The sequence below is a fragment of the Macaca fascicularis genome, chromosome 11 (assembly GCF_037993035.2).
Source record: "Macaca fascicularis isolate 582-1 chromosome 11, T2T-MFA8v1.1".
In the NCBI taxonomy this organism is placed as follows: Eukaryota; Metazoa; Chordata; class Mammalia; order Primates; family Cercopithecidae; genus Macaca; species Macaca fascicularis.
The window spans coordinates 115,751,967-115,769,099 of NC_088385.1; the positions used below are offsets into that span (position 1 = coordinate 115,751,967).

Sequence of the window (17,133 nt, forward strand, 5' to 3'; positions counted from 1 at the left end):
CCCAGGTGTTTTTGAAAGCCTTAAATGAGCCGAGGAGACCCCTTAGCATCTTCATCCCTAATTATCAGCCTCAGCCTCCAAGGCTGAATTCTCACCTGTCTGGGTTTCGGTGAAAGGCCAGAGCCTAGGAAGCCTCATGCATCTTGGCCCAGGAGTCCCCTGTGTGCTGTGAAGAGGTCTCAGTTGGCCCTTGCCATGCCATGCCATTTCCATGAGGGTTGTTTCATGAAGCATCTGCCATGGTGCTGACCAGGCCTAGGCTAAGTAGGGTGAGAGAGCCGAGATTTAAGGTAGACATCCGTCCTAACAACAACAACAACAACAACAGTTATTATTATAATTATTATTTTGAGACGGAGTCTCACTCTGTCACCCAGGCTGGAGTGCAGTGGCTCAATCTCAGCTCACTGTAAACTTCGCCTCCCGGATTCAAGCAATTCTCAGCCTCAGCCTCCAGAGTAGCTGGGATGACAGGTGCCCACCAACATGCCTGGCTAATTTTTGTATTTTAGTAGAGACGGGGTTTCACCATCTTGGCTAGGCTGGTCGTGAACTCCTGACCTCGTGATCCACCTGCCTCAGCCTCCCAAAGTGGTGGGATCACAGGCATGAGTCACCCCGTCCAGCCAGTAATTATTATTATAGCTAAAACTTAATATATTCAATCTGGGTACCATACTTTGTGCTGAACTCTTACAAAATATTGCTCATTTAATCCTTACACATGCCTCATAAGGTAGCTATTATCCCATTTCATAGGTGAGAAGACTGAGGCACAGAAAGGCAGCCTGGCTGGGTGCGGTGGCTCATGCCTGTAATCCCAGCACTTTGGGAAGCCGAGGAAGGTAGATCACTTGAGGTCAGAGTTCGACACAAGCCTGACCAACACGGTGAAACCCTGTTTCTACTAAAAATAAAAACATTAGCCAGGCGTGGTGGCAGGTGCCTGTAATCCCAGCTACTCTGGAGGCTGAGGCAGGAAAATCGCTTGAACCCAGGAGGTGGAGGTTGCAGTAAGCCGAGATCATGCCACTGCACTCCAGCCTGGGTGACACAGTGAGTTTCTGTCAAAAAAAAAAAAAAAGAAAAAAGAAAAGAAGAAAGAAAAAGAAGAAAAGAAAGAAAAAGAGAGAGACAGAAAGAGAAAGAAAGAAAAGAAAAAGAAAAAAAGAAGAAAGAATGAAAGAGAAAGAAAGAAAGAAGGAAAGAATGGAAAGAAAGAGAGAGAGAAAAGAAAAGAAAAGAACGAGGCAGCCTGAAGTCAATAGCTGGGATGGGATAGAATGGAGATTCTGGCTCAGAAACTATGCGATTCCAGTGCTTCATTTTCTTTCCCCGCCCCCGATGGAGTCTTGCTCTTTCGCCCAGGCTGGAGTGCAGTGGTATGATCTTGACTCATTGCATCCTCCACCTCCCGGGTTCAAGCAATTGTCCTGCCTCAGCCTCACAGGTAGCTGGGATTACAGGCACACACTACCATGCCCGGCTAATTTTTGTGTTTTTAGTAGAGGCGGGGTTTCACCATGTTGGTCAGGCTGGTCTCAAACTCCTGACCTTGTGATCTGCCCACCTCGGCCTCCCAAGTGCTGGGATTACAGGCGTGAGCCACCACACCAGGCCCAGTGCTTCACTTTCAACTACCACACAAGACTGAATCCAAATTGTGGAGGGGGTAGGGTGCGGGGTGGTGGAGGGGTGGGGAATATGTAGATGTGAAGGGATGGGTTGGGCCTCTTCCTCAACTCTCTCTGTAAGCACACTGGGAAGGAACTAGCTCTCTCTTCCTCATAGCTACATTTGGGCCAAGATGAGAGGACTCTGACAAGGCTCCCAGGGCAAGGGCACTTCCTGGTGCTTGGAGTAAGACCCAGCATTTAGTTTTTGACCAATGTGATTTCTTTACCCAACCTAAAAGTCTGTAGGACAGGGGTCCCCAAGGGCAGGGGTCCCCAGTCCCCAGGCCGTGGACTGATAATGGTCTGTGGCCTGTTAGGAACTGGGCTGCACAGCAGGACGGGGCGGTGGGTGAGCGAGCATTACCACATGAGCTCCGCCTCCTGTGAGCTCAGCAGCATAGGAGTGCAAACCCTGTTGTGAACTGTGCATGCGAGGGATCTAGGTTGTGTGCTCCTTATGAGAATTTGTTGTTTTTTTGTTTTGTTTTGTTTTGTTTTGTTTTTTTGAGACTGAGTCTGGTTCTTTCGCCCAGGCTGGAGTGCAGTGGCTTCATCTCGGCTTACTGAACCCTCCGCCTCCTGGGTTCAAGTGATTTTCCTGCCTCAGCCTCTCAAGTAACTGGGACTACAGTTGTGTGCCACCACACCTGGCTAATTTTTGTATTTTTAGTAGAGGCAGGTCTTTACCATATTGTCCAGGCTGTTCTTGAACTCCTGACCTCAAGTGATCCACCCACGTTGGCCTCCCAAAGTGCTGGGATTACAGGCATGAGCCACCACCCTCGGCCCCTTATGAGAAATCTAATGCCTGAACTACCACTGCCCCCCACAGAACCCCATCTGTGGAAACATTGTCTTCCACAAAACTGGTCCCTGGTGCCAAAAACTTTAGGGACACCTGGTCTAGGGAGAATGATCCCTACCTGCCAGCCAAGGCTAGCCGTCAGTAGAAATCCTATAGGACTGAGTATATAGTGAACTCTCAAAATTGTATGGGGACAGGAGACTCCACATTCAGACCCAAAAACCATCTTGTTCTTTCTGCAAATGGTAAGAACCTCCTTGAAAATGTATCCTAAAATTAAGAATAGAAGGACCATGGGGAAATCCTGCATCCCACATAGTTCTGTAGATTTTGTAGTGGTTGATTTCTATACAGGAAGTCTTCACTTAACATCGTTGCTAAAAAGTTAGCTGGGCATGGTGGTGCACACCTGTAATCCCAGCAACTAGGTAGGCTGAGGCACAAGAATTGCTTGAACCCAAGAGGCGGAGGTTGCAGTGAGCCTAGACCACACCACTGCACTCCAGCCTGGGTGACAGAGCGAGACTCTGTCTCCTAAAAAATTACTTAAAATAAAATAAAAACAGGAATGAACATCACATGCACATCTTTGGGGTGTGGGAGGAAACCGGATACCTTGAGAACACCCTTGCAGACGTGGAGAGAACGTGCAAGCTCCACACAGACAGTGGGCCCTGCCAGAATTGATTTTTTTTTTTTTTTCTTTGAGACGGAGTCTCGCTCTGTCGCCCAGGCTGGAGTGCAGTGGCCAGATCTCAGCTCACTGCAAGCTCCGCCTCCCGGGTTCCCGCCATTCTCCTGCCTCAGCCTCCCGAGTAGCTGGGACCACAGACGCCCACCACCTTGCCCGGCTAGTTTTTTGTATCTTTTAGTAGAGACGGGGTTTCACCGTGTTAGCCAGGATGGTCTCGATCTCCTGACCTCGTGATCCGCCCGTCTCGGCCTCCCAAAGTGCTGGGATTACAGGCTTGAGCCACCGCGCCTGGCCTGAATTTTTTTTTTCTCATCAAGGTTGTAACGAAATAACTGTTATTCGAGGATATGTTATACTTTTCCTTTGCCTAACACTGCTACTTCTGTCCTGAAGGCAATTTGCAACCAGATTTTCAGTGAATTCTTGGCAGCTTGATGAATTTAGAAAAGGCTATTCTTTCCTCATTGAATCGTCTTGGCACCTTTGTGGAAAATCAGTTGACTGTAAATGTATGGGTTTGGTCAGGCACAGTGGCTCATGCCTCTAATCCCAACACTGGGAGAGCTAGGTGGGCGGATCACTTGAGCTCAGGAATTCGAGACCACCCTGGGCAACATGGCGAAACCCTGTCTCTACCAAAAATACAAAAATTAGCTGGGCATGGTGGTGCGCACCTTTGGTCCCAGCTACTTGGGAGGCTGAGGTGGGAGGATCGTTGGAGTCTGGGAAGTCGAGGCTGCAGTGAGCTGTGATTGTGCCACTGCACTCCAGTCTGGATGACAGAGCAAGATGCTGTCTCCATAATAAAAATAAAAATAAATATATGGGTTTATTTTTGGACCCTATTCCATGGATCTATCTTATGGCTAGTACCACACTGTCTTGATTTCCATAGCACTGTATTACTTTTTTTTTTTTGAGACGGAGTCTCGCTCTGTCACCCAGGCTGGAGTGCAGTGGTGTGATCTTGGCTCACTGCAAGCTCCATCTCCCGGGTTCACGCCATTCTCCTGCCTCAGCCTCCCGAGTAGCTGGGACTATAGGCGCCCGCCACCACGCCCAGCTAATTTTTAAAAATATTTTTAGTAGAGACGAGGTTTCACCGTGTTAGCCAGGATGGTCTCGATTTCCTGACCTCGTGATCCGCCTGCCTCAGCCTCCCAAAGTGCTGGGATTACAGGCGTGAGCTACTGCGCCCGGCCTGTAGTACATTTTAAAATCAGGAAGGGTGAGTCCTCTAACTTTGTTCCTCTTTTTCAAGATTTTTGTTTTGGCTCTTCTGGGTCATTTTCATTTCTGTGTGAGTTTAAAATCAGCCTGGCAGGCTAGGCATGGTGGCTCACACCTGTAATCCCAGCACTTTGGGAGGCAGAGGCTGGCAGATCACTTGAGGCCAGGAGTTCAAGACTAGCAGGAACTACATGGTGAAACCACGTCTCTACCAAAAATACAAAAAATTAGCTGGGCATGGTGGCGCACACCTGTAATTCCAGCTACTTGGGAGGCTGAGGCAGGAGAATTGCTTGAACCCAGGGGGAGGAGGTCGCAGTGAGCTGAGATCACACCATTGCACTCCAGCCTGGGTGACAGGGCAAGATTCTGTCTCAAATACATATATTTTAAAAAATCAGCTTGACAATTTCTGCAAAACAAACAAACAAACAAACAAACAAAAAGAACAAAGTCAGCTGAGAGAGTTTGACAGGGATTGTGTTGAATCTATAGGTCATTTGTAGAGTATGGGTTGACATCTTAACAATTTTAGGTCTTCTGATTCATGAATATGAAATGTTTCTCCATTTATTTAGATCTTCAATTTCTTTCAGCAATGTTTTGTAGTTTGTAGGTCTTATACTGCATTTGTTAAATTTATTCCTAAGTATTTTACTTGTTTTGATGCTACTGGGAGTGGAATTGTTTCCCAGGCTGGTCTCAAACTTCTGGGCTCAAGCAATCCTCCCATTTGGACTTCCTAAGTGCTGGGATTACAGTCATGAGCCACTGCCCCCGGGGTTTTTTGTTTGTTTGTTTTTTTAAGAGACAGGATCTCTCATTCTGTCATTCAGGCTGGAAAGCTGTGGTGCGATCAAAGCTAACTGCAGCCTCAAACTCCTGGCCTTAAGTGATCCTCCTGCATCAGCCTCCCAAAGTGCTGGGATTATGGGCATGAGCCACTGCACCCAGCCAGGACCATGTCTTATGATGTTTTGCATCCTCAGTGTTGAATATCATGTCCAGTACATGCTGGATGTTCCGTGCATACTGACCACTTGCCACGTTATGATCTGTCAGAGAGTTCTGATGAACAGACTTGAGAGTGTATGCACATGTCACTGCAGATTCCAGGCATACCAGCAATTGTCTGTGCCACCCTGCCAAAGGGCAGGCCAATGCCGCCATGTCTGTACCTCTCCACCACTCCTTCCTGACCCAACTTAATTGGACCAGGACTCAATCCAACATTAAATTGGGCCAATCAGCTTCATTTCCTGAAGATCTGGGAGCGGGGCACTGAGCAGCTGAGTCAGGTATGTTTGCAGAGCTGAGTTATGAGACCCTGTGCATGATGGTGCATACACAGCAGCCATGAGGAAACAGAAGGAAGCCAGACTCGTTTCTGGCAGAAAAGGGCAGAAACAAGAGCTACAGATTCAGAGGGGCAGCTGTCTTGGGCCTTGGTGGTTCCCCAGATCCCTGTTCCACTGAATGACACCGGGCTGTACTTTATTCCTATGCAATCTCTCTAAACTGTCAGAGGCTACAAACCATCAGCTCATCAACCAAAGCTGCACTGCAGATGCATTTTATTGAACTCACACATCATTTGAACATTTTTGATCAAATATACTAATATTTGGAGATTTCACAGAAAATCCTAGACTCCTCTCTTGAACATTGGAAGATCTGGTCCCACTGGACCCATGGTGGAACAGCATCAGCTGGAAGGGAGTTGCGGCCACCCGCTGCAGACAGCGCTGGCGTTTCTCTTGTCCTTATACCTTTTCCATTTCACTGATTTACATTCCCTGAATTTCCCCTGTAGGAAATTAACTACTGATCCCAGTCTTATAATAAAGCTCTGTTCCTTAATTTTAATTACCCTGAGTAGAATTTCTGTTCCTGGCCACAAAACAGCACTGATGAGAGCTCTGTGGCCTACACATCCATGGCAGGCTCCTTGCAACCATCACCTATTCAACAGCCATTGCTATCCTTCTTCTGTGCTAACAGAATCCCAATTTTGTGTTCAAGAGACTGTGGGTATCCCTTGGTGCTGGTAGGCCCTTCCTTCCAGCCCCATAGCAGGACTTGTGCTGGGATGGACATGACACCCAGGTCGGATCAATGAGAAGCAATGGTAAATCTGCTGGGGGACTTCCTTTTCTAACCAAAACCAACAGACTCTTCTGAAAGAAAACGTTTTATGACTGCTCCTTTCCCATTCTACTTTCTTTGAAAATAAATATGATGTCCAGCACAGGGGCAGCCATTTTGTGACCATGAGGTTTCAAGCACAGGGTCAAATGGCCAAAATGCAGAGGATGGTGACAAGGAAAGGCAAAAAGAAGCTGGGTTCTTGATAACATTGTTACATGTTGAACCTTCTCTGATCTCTGCCTGGTTTTGGTTCTAATGGTTTAAGCAACTATTGACTGGGATTACTGTTATTAGGTTGTTGCAAAAGTAATTGCATTTGGGAGGCTGAGGTGGACGGATCACTTGAGGTCAGGAGTTTGAAACCAACCTGATCAACATGGTGAAACCTGTCTGTACTAAAAATACAAAAATTAGCCAAGCGTCAAGCTGGGCACCGTAATCCCAGCTACTCGGGAGGCTGAGACGGGAGAATCACTTGAACCTGGGAGGTGGAGTTGCAGTGAGCTGAGACTCCGTCTCAAAAAAAAAAAGTAATTGCAGTTTTTGCCGTTGAAAGTAATGGCAGGGGAGACTTTTGATCTCATCATTCAAGGCTTTCTGTTGCTTAATATTATATTAAAAACAATGAATATTCATACTCATTTCAAAGTCAATTCCTAAGATACTGTTTCATCCCATTGTGAACACCACCAAGGTCTGTTATATGTTTTTCAGAATACTTGAAGTAAGAGAAAGACAGAAATACATAGCTCTGGCTACACTAAATATATTTTGCCACTTTCTGAGATCTTTCCTAACTCTGAGAGAAACATGGCATTTCCATTAATGAAAACAGGAGCTTTTTAAATAGGATTGTTCAAAATTAGATACAAATGTCTTCAGCTAAAGGTCTCACGTATTCAGAGGTTGGGGTGCCTTTTGTGATAGCTCTTATATCATTTGATAATATTGATTTTTTGAACAGGGCAGGCTATTTAGAAGGCAATGAGGTTTTTTTGTTGTTGTTTTTTGTTTTGTTTTGTTTTTGAGATGGAGTCTTGCTCTGTCGCCCAGGCTGGAGTACAGTGGTGCAATCTCAGCTCACTGCAAGCTCCGCCTCCCAGGTTCACGCCATTCTCCTGCCTCAGCCTCCCAAGTAGCTGGGACTACAGGCACCCGCCACCATGTCCGGCTAATTTTTTTTTTTTTAATTTTTAGTAGAGACGGGGTTTTACCATGTTAGCCAGGATGGTCTCGATCTCCTGACCTTGTGATCCGCCTGCCTCGGCCTCCCAAAGTGCTGGGATTACAGGTGTGAGCCATAGCGCCCAGCAAGAGTTTTTAACTTTCACTTTCTCAAATAGAGAAAGCCCTCAATTGTAAACCCCTTTACCCTAGTCTCTGGGAAATATTCCTGCCCACCAAGTACTCTATCCCCACCTAGCCCCCAGCGCCACTGGGTTATTCTAGGGTGAGGGAATGGACATGATCATCCAGCAGCATCTGACCAGCCGGAAGGCAAAAGAAACAAGCACAAGTTCTGTGTTACCCAGGAAAGCTCAGCTGTCTGGAAATAATTAGAGCTACAGCCACGCGTGGTTCAAGGAAATGTGGTTGTCAGAGAGAGACAGAGATCTGCCAAGCTGTCTCCTCTCCAACTGCCTGGGTCGAGGGGGCTGCGGCCCATATTTTAGAGACACAGTATTGTTTGCAGTTGATCTAGAACTTGAGCTGGAAGAAGTCCCCCATCATGACCTGCACACCATTAGAAGAAAGTGTTGTTTCCAACAGGCACAGCCACAATGTTGGCGGCCAATGGTGCATCTTTCCCCACTCATTGGAAAGGAGATTATCATACTAAAGCATTGAGATGAATTTCGATGAACAAAGGTAGGAAGACCGTTAGGCTGGACTGTCACTAGGACATGATGACAATGAATCAACTTAGGCTCTTGCAATGTCCATCACTGACATGTTTTAATAAGAGATGAACGCACAAATTGGCTTCCTTGCAATGTTTACTTCAAGCAGTAGGTCAGTCTGTTCTGGCCTTTGATGGGATCTGCCAGCTTCTTCCCTCCTTGTCTAGGTCCCCTGCCTTCACCATGGGGAAAAAAGGCTCCAGTAAACCAAATCCCGGAAGTGATGTCGCCTGCGGAGACCAACTCAAAACCAATTGGCCTCCCTCCTCTTCCTTTGAAAATATATACATTTCATACACCTGAGTCCTCCCACCTCTCTCCACTCCACAGCAGGCTCCATGAATGGAACCCCAGGGGCTGCCTTTGGGTAATGACCAAGATGGCCCTGGACAGAGGAGCAGCTTCACAGCAGGGAATCCTGGTCCCCTGATTCCCATGGGACGAGATGGTGGGTGAAGCATCCTTTTGGTTTCTCTGCCCATTCAGCTGTCTACCCATGCACAAAACCCAAAGCCCTGGATTTTGGATTTTGTACCTGCAACCTGAGTAAACTTTTTCCCCTCAAGAGTCATCATTCAGGCGGGGTGCAGTGGCTCACACCCGTAATCCCAGCACTGTGGGAGGCCGAGGCAGGTGGATCACTTGAGGTCAGGAGTTCAAAACCAGCCTGGCTAACATGGTGAAACCCTGTCTCTACTAAAAAAGTACAGGTGGGCACCTGTAATCCCAGCTACTCGGGAGGCTGAGACAGGAGAATTGCTTGAACCCGGGAGGCAGAGTTGCAGTGAGCCGAGATTCCACCACTGCACTCCCGCCTGGGCGACAGAGCAAGACTCTGTCTCAAAAAAAAAAAAAAAAAAAAAAAAAAAAGGTCACCATTCAACCTGACCAAGGAGGGGGCCAGGAAAGAAGCTGGAACCGTGGCCTTCGCTGCCTCAGAAGGGGAGGCCCCTGCTCTGGCTTGAGCTTGATTCACTTTGGCCTCAGTCCTCAGTTCCCAGGGGGTAACAGCATTCTGAGGTCACCTGGTGCAAGTCCAGCTGTCCCCAGGGACACATCTGGATCTCTTGGTGCCAACAATGGCAACTCCCAAGGGGGCTGGGTGGGGGCACGTAGCTCCAGTTTGAATGCACCATGTCCATCTGCCAGAGAATCCACTGGTCAGGTTCTAGGGAGGCAAACAGGGGGCCCCTGTCAGGAAATAGCTGCTCAGATCACACCTAGATCACCTGTCATTTCAAAGAAGAAAGCCTGGGTCGGTGGGTGTGGGGGAAACCTACTGAACAGGTCTGGTGGGTGGACAGCAGGTGTCACATGGGCCTGAGCCTGGACGGTATCTACAGAGAAATCTTTTGGTTGTTCACTGAGGGTGTGGCCAGGTGACTCTGGGTGGTGTCTGATTGGTTGCTGGCATCACCAGACCCTCCTAATATGGGTAGTTTTCCCATGTAGATCCACAGGTTATGAACAAACCTTTCACCACATATACAGAGAACCCCCTAGAGCAAGTATCTCCCCATCCCTGGGTGGACCTCAATGAAGATGAGCAAACTGATTCAAGACATAAAACCTTGTTGGTCCAGGTCGTACTCTTGGGTGAGTTCTTGATGTCGGCAGTGACAATCAGTGCCCCGGTTAGGGCCCGCCAGCCCCCCGAGCTCTGCAGCCTCAAAGACCAGCACAGTCCCCCATCGGTCACTATTCCTGAGAGCCAGAGTTCGACCTGGTAACACCTGCACCGTGCATTCCTCGGCCGACCATCTCCTGGCCCCATTCCCGGTGGCTGGACTCCTGCAATCCTCGGCCTTTGGTCTCGATGGGCAAAAAGCAGGAGGCCAGGGCAGCCAGGAGGCAGCAGCCACTGTAAACTGCCAGAGTCAGGTACACAGAGGATTCCAGCATCACCTAGGGGAAGGAAACATGGGTCGGTGAATGTATCCCTTCTGAAGCACAGACAGCGCCAACCATCAAATAGTATTAGTAACATCAGGCCTCTCATGATACTTGGTTGCTAAAAAGAATCTGGTGATTCCCTCCTCTCCCTCTTTGTCCCTCTCTCTCCTTGTGACACGCCTGCCCCTCCTTCACCTTCCTCCATGAGTAAAAGCTTCCTGAGGCCTCACCAGAAGTCAAGCAGATGCTGGTACCATGCTTGTACAGTCTGCAGAATCATGAGTCAAATAAATCTCTTTTCTTCATAAATTACCTGGTCTCAAGTATCCTTTTTTTTTTTTGAGATGGAGTTTCGTTCTTGTTGCCCAGGCTGGAGTACAATGGCGCAATCTTGCCTCACCACAACCTCCATCTCCCAGGTTCAAGCGATTCTCCTCCCAAGTAACTGGGACTACAGGCATGCGCCACCACGCCTGGCTAATTTTGTATTTTTAGTAGAGACGGGGTTTCTCCATGTTGGGCAGGCTGGTCTCGAACTCCTGACCTCAAGTGATCCACCCGCCTTGGCCTCCCAAAGTGCTGAGATTACAGGTGTGAGCCACCGTGCCCAACCAGGTATTCCTTTAAAGCAACACAAAATGGACCAACACAGATGTCATGCCACAGCCCTATGAGCTAAGTACTTCATCCCCATTCTACAAAGGAGAAAACTGAGGCTCAAAGAGGATAAGTGGTTCCTACCCAAGTTCATACACATAATAAGGATGGGGCTGGGATTTGAACTTGGGTCTGCTAAGCTTGAGTCTGGGCTCCTTATAACTCTTCTCTCCTCTGGAACAGTGCAGTGCCTGTGCCAGCTTCCTAGCTTTTGGCATATGGCAAACCACATGGCGGAACTGAGTCCCATTTTCTTTTCTTTTCTTTTTTTTTTTTTTTTGAGATGGAGTCTCGCTCTGTCTCCCAGGCTGGAGTACAGTGGTGTAAGTGGTGTAATCTCAGCTCACTGCAACCTCCGACTCCAGGGTTCAAGCAATTTTTCTGCCTCAGCCTCCCGAGTAGCTGGGACTACAAGCGCGAGCCACCACACCTGCCTAATTTTTTTGTATTTTTAGTAGAGACGGAGTTTCACCATGTTGGCCACACTGGTCTTGAACTCCTGACCTCAAATGATCCACCCACCTCGGCCTCCCAAACTCCTAGGATTACAGCTGTGAGCCACCGCACCCAGCCCATTTTTTCATTTGCCAAATGGGTGTAGAGTGATGTCACTTCCTAAGAAGAAGAACCTGGGAGCACCTGGCACCGTGCAGGCACATGGTGAGCTCTCAGCCAGTATCAGTTAGGAGTGCCACACAATGGCCAGCACCAAAGTAGAACCGACACACTTGGCTAAACATGTCTTTAAATTCTGTTTCTCTGAAATATTCAGACTTGGCAAATCCACAGAAAGCAGATGGGTGGTTGCCAGGAGCCTGGGGGAAGTGGGGAATGAGGAGTGACTGCTTAGTGGATCCAGGGGTTTATTTTGGGGTGATGAGAATGTTTTGGAACTAGATAGAAGCAGTGGTTGCCCAGCGCTGTGAATGTGCTGAATGCAACTGAATTGTTCCCTTTAAGATGGTTAATTTTGTTATGTGACGTTTACCTCAATAAAAAAGTGATGCAAACAGAAAAAAACCTGGATTTTCAAAAAGCAGAAAGACTTACTAAGATCTCTAGATACAAATGCTTCATGACACACGAAGAGTTGCAAAATTTTGCAGTGACGTCTAATTATCTAATTCAAAAAGCAGGAACTGGCATATTTATTTGTTTTCCACTAAATTGTGTCGGCGTACTTGTTTTGTTTCCTTTTTTTTTTTTCTTTTTGAGACACGGTCTCACTCCATCACCCAGGCCAGAGTGTAGATGGCGCAATCTTGGCTCACTGCAACCTCTGCCTCCTGGGTTCAAGCGATTTTTGTGCCTCAGCCGGAATTACAGGCCACCACACCTACTTAACTTTTGTATTTTTAGTAGAGATGGGGGTTTCACCATGTTGGCCAGGCTGGTCTCAAACTACTGACCTGAAGTGATCCGCCCACCTCAGCCTCTGAAACTGCTGGAATTATGGGCATGAGACACAGCACCCAACCCTTCTTTCCTTTTGTTTAAAAAAAAAAAAAAAAAAAAAAAAATTCGGCCAGGCACAGTGACTCATGTCTGCAATCCCAGCACTTTGGGAGGCCGAGGCGAGCAGATCACGAGGTCAAGAGATGGAGACCATCCTGGCCAAGGTGGTGAAACCTCGTCTCTACTAAAAATACAGAAATTAGCCGGGCGTGGTGGCAGGCGCCTGTAATTCCAGCTACTTGGAAGGCTGAGGCAGGAGAATCGCTTGAATCTGGGAGGCAGAGGTCTCAGTGAGCGGAGATCGCGCCACTGTACTCCATCCTGGGTGACAGAGTGAGATTCCGTCTCAAAAAAAAAATTCAACTTTTATCATAGTTTAAGGGGTCCACTGCAGGTTTGTTACACGGGTATATTGCATGATGCTGAAGTTTGGGGTTCAAATGACCCCATCCCCCAGGTAGTGAGCACAGTACCCAATAAGTGGATTTTTCAGCCCATGACTCCCACCCTTCCTCCCCAGTCTAGTGGTCCCCACTGTCCATTACTCCTATTTTTATGTCTATGTGTATTCAATGTCTAGCTCCCAAGAGAACATGCGATATTTGGTTTTCTATTCTTGCACTAATTTGCTCACAGTGGCCCACTTGTTTTCATCCAAAATTTTTTTTAAGCAAATCATATGGCAGCCCAAGGATTTTCTTCACAGGGAAGACGTGGGTTTGACTCCTGGATTGTCTGCTTTCCAGCTGCATGACCTTGGGCGTGTCATTTTAGCCCTTGAGCCTCTGTTTTCTCATCTGCAGGCAATATTTCTTCTGTCCTCGGGTGTGTTGTTAGGATAAAATGAGCAAATGCACCCTGAGGGCTCTGGGGGCCGTCGGCATGTAGTAACTGCTTCCTGTGCATGGGGTTTTGTCACCCTCCCACCCCTCTGTATTTGGGGGCGTCACCTACCTGGGCAATGAACGGAGTGATGAGAGCACCCACTCTTGCCATGCCACTGCAGGTGCCCAGGCCGAGGGCCCGCGTTGCCGTGGGGTAGACCTGAAACACAGCAGCTGGATATGGGCATGGGGACATTCAGGTTCCTCCCACCGCTCCAGCTCCAGGCTGATAGGACCAACCCCAGGGGCAGGCCTGAAGTTAGGGCAAATCCCGCCAGTGTTGGTTACGCCCTTAAGGGAAAGGAATCCTCACCCCAAAGGGCACAGGAGGTTCAACTCAGAACTAGGGCAAGAGGCTGAGCTGTGGGTGGGAACCCAGTAAAGCGGTCCACTCTATCCTGGGGGGCTCCCCAAAGACTCCTCCACCAGGAACTGCCACAAGTTCAGAATTCAGGGGTTGCTCTCCACCTTCTTTTCATGAGTTCACCTTGAAGCCTGGGTCACCGGCTTTCAAGGGATTTCATAAAGAGAGAGATGGAAATGTTTACACTCTCTCAGCTTGTACCCAGTAGAGGCCACATGCCTCTTTCTTCCCTAGGCAAAGTGAGAAGGGATTGTGCATCTTCCAGGCCGAGGTAATTAAGAAGGGTGCGTTTTCTCCTCTCCTTTCCCATGTCTGCTGGCTGGGAGGAGGACTCCATGGCCCTAAGCCAGGGCTTCTCAGCCTGAACACTATGGACGTTTTGGGATGGCTCATTCTTTGTCATGGGGTGGGGTTTGCTGTGCCCTGTAGGATGTTCAGCAGCATCCTGGCCTGTACCCACGAGATACCAGTAGCACTTCTGCCTCCCCCTGCCACCTTATGACAATCCAAAATATTGCCAGGCATTGCCAAATGTCCCCTGGGGCAAGATCCCTGGATAAGAAAGGCACACAATGCGAGGAGCCTGGGTCCCCAAATCACTGAAGGAGGAAAGCTGTCCCCCAACCTAGAACACCCATATTGGACTCTTTTATTTACTTATTTGAGACAGGGTCTCACTCTGTCATTCAGGCTGGAGTGCAATGGCACAATCACAGCTCACTGTAGCCTCAACCTCCCCGGGCTCAGATGATCCTCCCACCTCAGCCCCACCCTGAGTAGCTGGGACCTCAGGCATGTGCCACCACTCCCAGATAATTTTGGTATGTTTTTTAGGGATGGGGTTTCACCATGTTACCCAGGTTGGTCTTGAGCTCCTCAGCTCAAGCGATCCACCCGCCTCGGCCTCCCAAAGTGCTAGGTTTACAGGCGTGAACCACTGTGGCTGGCCTGGGCTTTTTGCAAGTGAGAAGCTGCTCTTGTGTCAAACACTCCACTTTGGGGGTTCTCTGTTACATTAGCTAGCATGTTTTAACAAGTGCAATGCTCAGTATAGGAAGCTTGCAAAGAATAAAAACATGAAGAGGAAAATATAAAACTCATTGAGGTTCTCAACATTCAAGAGATTTGTTCCATTTTTTATGTATATTCCTCTAGCTTTTTCTGGATTGTATATAGCACATATGTCTTCATTCACTTACTTATTCAGCACATACTTTTTGAGTTCATACCATATGCATTTATACATGATATTTCAATTCACTCAATTACATAAACAATATAGAAATATATTCTCCTCGTAAAAAAATCAAAATGCCTAAATTCTCTCTTGATCCACTCCCTCTGCCGGGAAAATTCTCCCCATAGGACCCTACTATTAGTGATATCTTTGGAATGTATCTTCCCAGATATGTTCAAAAATATACATATGGAAAATACAGTATTTTAAAAATACATAAATGGTATCATGTCATACATATTATTCTGCAATTTGCCTCTTCCATTCAGTAGTATGTCTTAAAATCCTATCCACATCAATACACAGACATCCACATCGTTCTTTTTTTTTTTTTTTTGAGATAGGGTCTTGCTCTGTTGCCCAGGCTGGAGTGCAGTGGCATGATCATGGCTCACTGCAGCCTTCAACTCCTGGGCTTAAGTGATCCTCCCGCCTCAGCCTTCTGAGTAGCTGGAACTACAGGTGTGCACCACCACAGCCTGGCTAATTTTTATTTCACTTTTTTAGAGAGAGGGTCTTGCTATGTTGCTCAGGCTGGTCTCACACTTCCAGGCTCAAGTGATCCTCCCGCCTTGGCCTCCCAAAGTGTTGGGATTACAGGCGTGAGCCACTGCGCCCACCATCTCATTCTTTTTAATGGTTTCTGGAAGCAGAGCATCCCCCACAGCCACTCTCCCACCACCGCCCATTTCCCAGCAGCTCCCAGACACCCCTCCTACCTCAGGTGTGTAAACATATGCCGCTTGAAAGCCTCCAGAAATAAACGCTCTTGCAATGAAGAGTAACAGAGTGAGCACATTTCTAGGAGGAGGATAAAGGCAGATGATGGCATTGCTTTCTGTCTGCTTGTTTCAGCATAGTCCTATCTTCCCAGGCAGTGTCAATGCCCTAGCATTAGGCAAAGGTTACCCCTCCCTGATGCTCATTGATACAGACATGTGGGCACACATATTTCAGTATCATCTTGACAGTCCTGCTTTTGTAAGTTCATCATTCTTCAAAGTACCAGGCTGAGAGATGGGAACACCTGTGGTGCCCAGGATGGGCACAAGATTAGGGAGAAGTGACATAAATAGTGGAAAGCTCAGACAGGAACTTGGCTGGGGGCGGAGCAGGAATTGAGCCAGGGGCCAGCTGAGCTGGGGAAAGTAAACCACTATTCAGTATTCTTAGGATAATTCTGATCCCAACCCTCTGTCCCATTGTTCCCATAAATGTTCCAGAACACCAAAATTTCAGGGTCGAAGCTACATCTCCCAACCTTCCTCAGACCAGGAGGTGGCCTACAGATTCCTCATTGGGTATGGTCTGGGGCCTCTTAGAGATCAAGAGAGGCATAAGCCATTTCCATATTTTGAGGTTCTTGGCAAATGGAAAAATGGAGAAATGTTAAAATGGAATTACAAAACAGGGCCTATTTGAAATATTTCTATTGAACAAGTTAACAGTTTTAACATATACATAAATAGCTACATTTATGATCCCACTGGGAGATGATATCAAAAGTCTAAATTTGGCATCATTAGAGCAAAACTGGAGCCAAAGTTCCCCCCTGACTACAACCCCCATCAGAGGCCCCTCCCTAGGCCTGATCTTTTATCCAGTTGTGAGGCAGCCATGAGCCTCAGTCCTAGTGAGCACCTGTACCTTTGCCTGTTTCTGCACCCACTCCTGGGCCTGCACTGACACCGGCACCCCCACTTGTACCCACACTTGGGCCTACACCCACACCTGGGCCAGCACACACACCTACACCCACACTTGGGCCTACACTCACACCTGGGTCTGCACCCCCACCTGCACCCCCACCTGCACCCACACCTGCACCCATACTTGGGCCAATACCCACACCTGAGCCTCACCCACACCTGTACTTACACTTGGGCTTATACCCACACCTGGGCCTGTACCCACACCTACACCCACACCTGGGCCTGCACCTACACCTGCACCCACACTTGGGCCTATACCCACACCTGGGCCTGCACCACACCTGCACCCATACCTGGGCCTGCACCCATACCTGGGCCTGCACCCACACCTGTGCCCACACTTGGGCCTATACACACACCTGAGTCTGCATCTATACCTGGGCATACACCAACACCTGCACTCACACCTGTACCTGTAGCCGTACACACACCTACACCCACACTTGGGCCTGCACCTCCACCTGGGCTTACACTAAC

General features: G+C 48.1%; 1 protein-coding gene across 4 annotated transcripts in view; it reads right to left on the reverse strand.

The window, feature by feature from the left end:
- Positions 1-8,487: 8,487 nt before the first annotated feature.
- SVOP (SV2 related protein) overlaps positions 8,488-17,133 on the reverse strand; it is a 101,070-nt gene continuing 92,424 nt past the window's right edge. For 3 of the 4 annotated variants that reach the window (XM_065524765.2, XM_005572172.5, XM_065524764.2), the window contains 3 exons: positions 15,664-15,745; positions 13,414-13,503; positions 8,488-10,359 (listed from right to left, as the gene is read on the reverse strand). In XM_065524765.2, coding sequence (XP_065380837.1) covers positions 10,153-10,359; positions 13,414-13,503; positions 15,664-15,745 — 379 coding nt within the window. In that variant the 3' untranslated portion in view covers positions 8,488-10,152. The remainder of the gene's footprint in view (positions 10,360-13,413; positions 13,504-15,663; positions 15,746-17,133) is intronic. The other variant, XM_045365879.3, reaches the window with a different exon arrangement.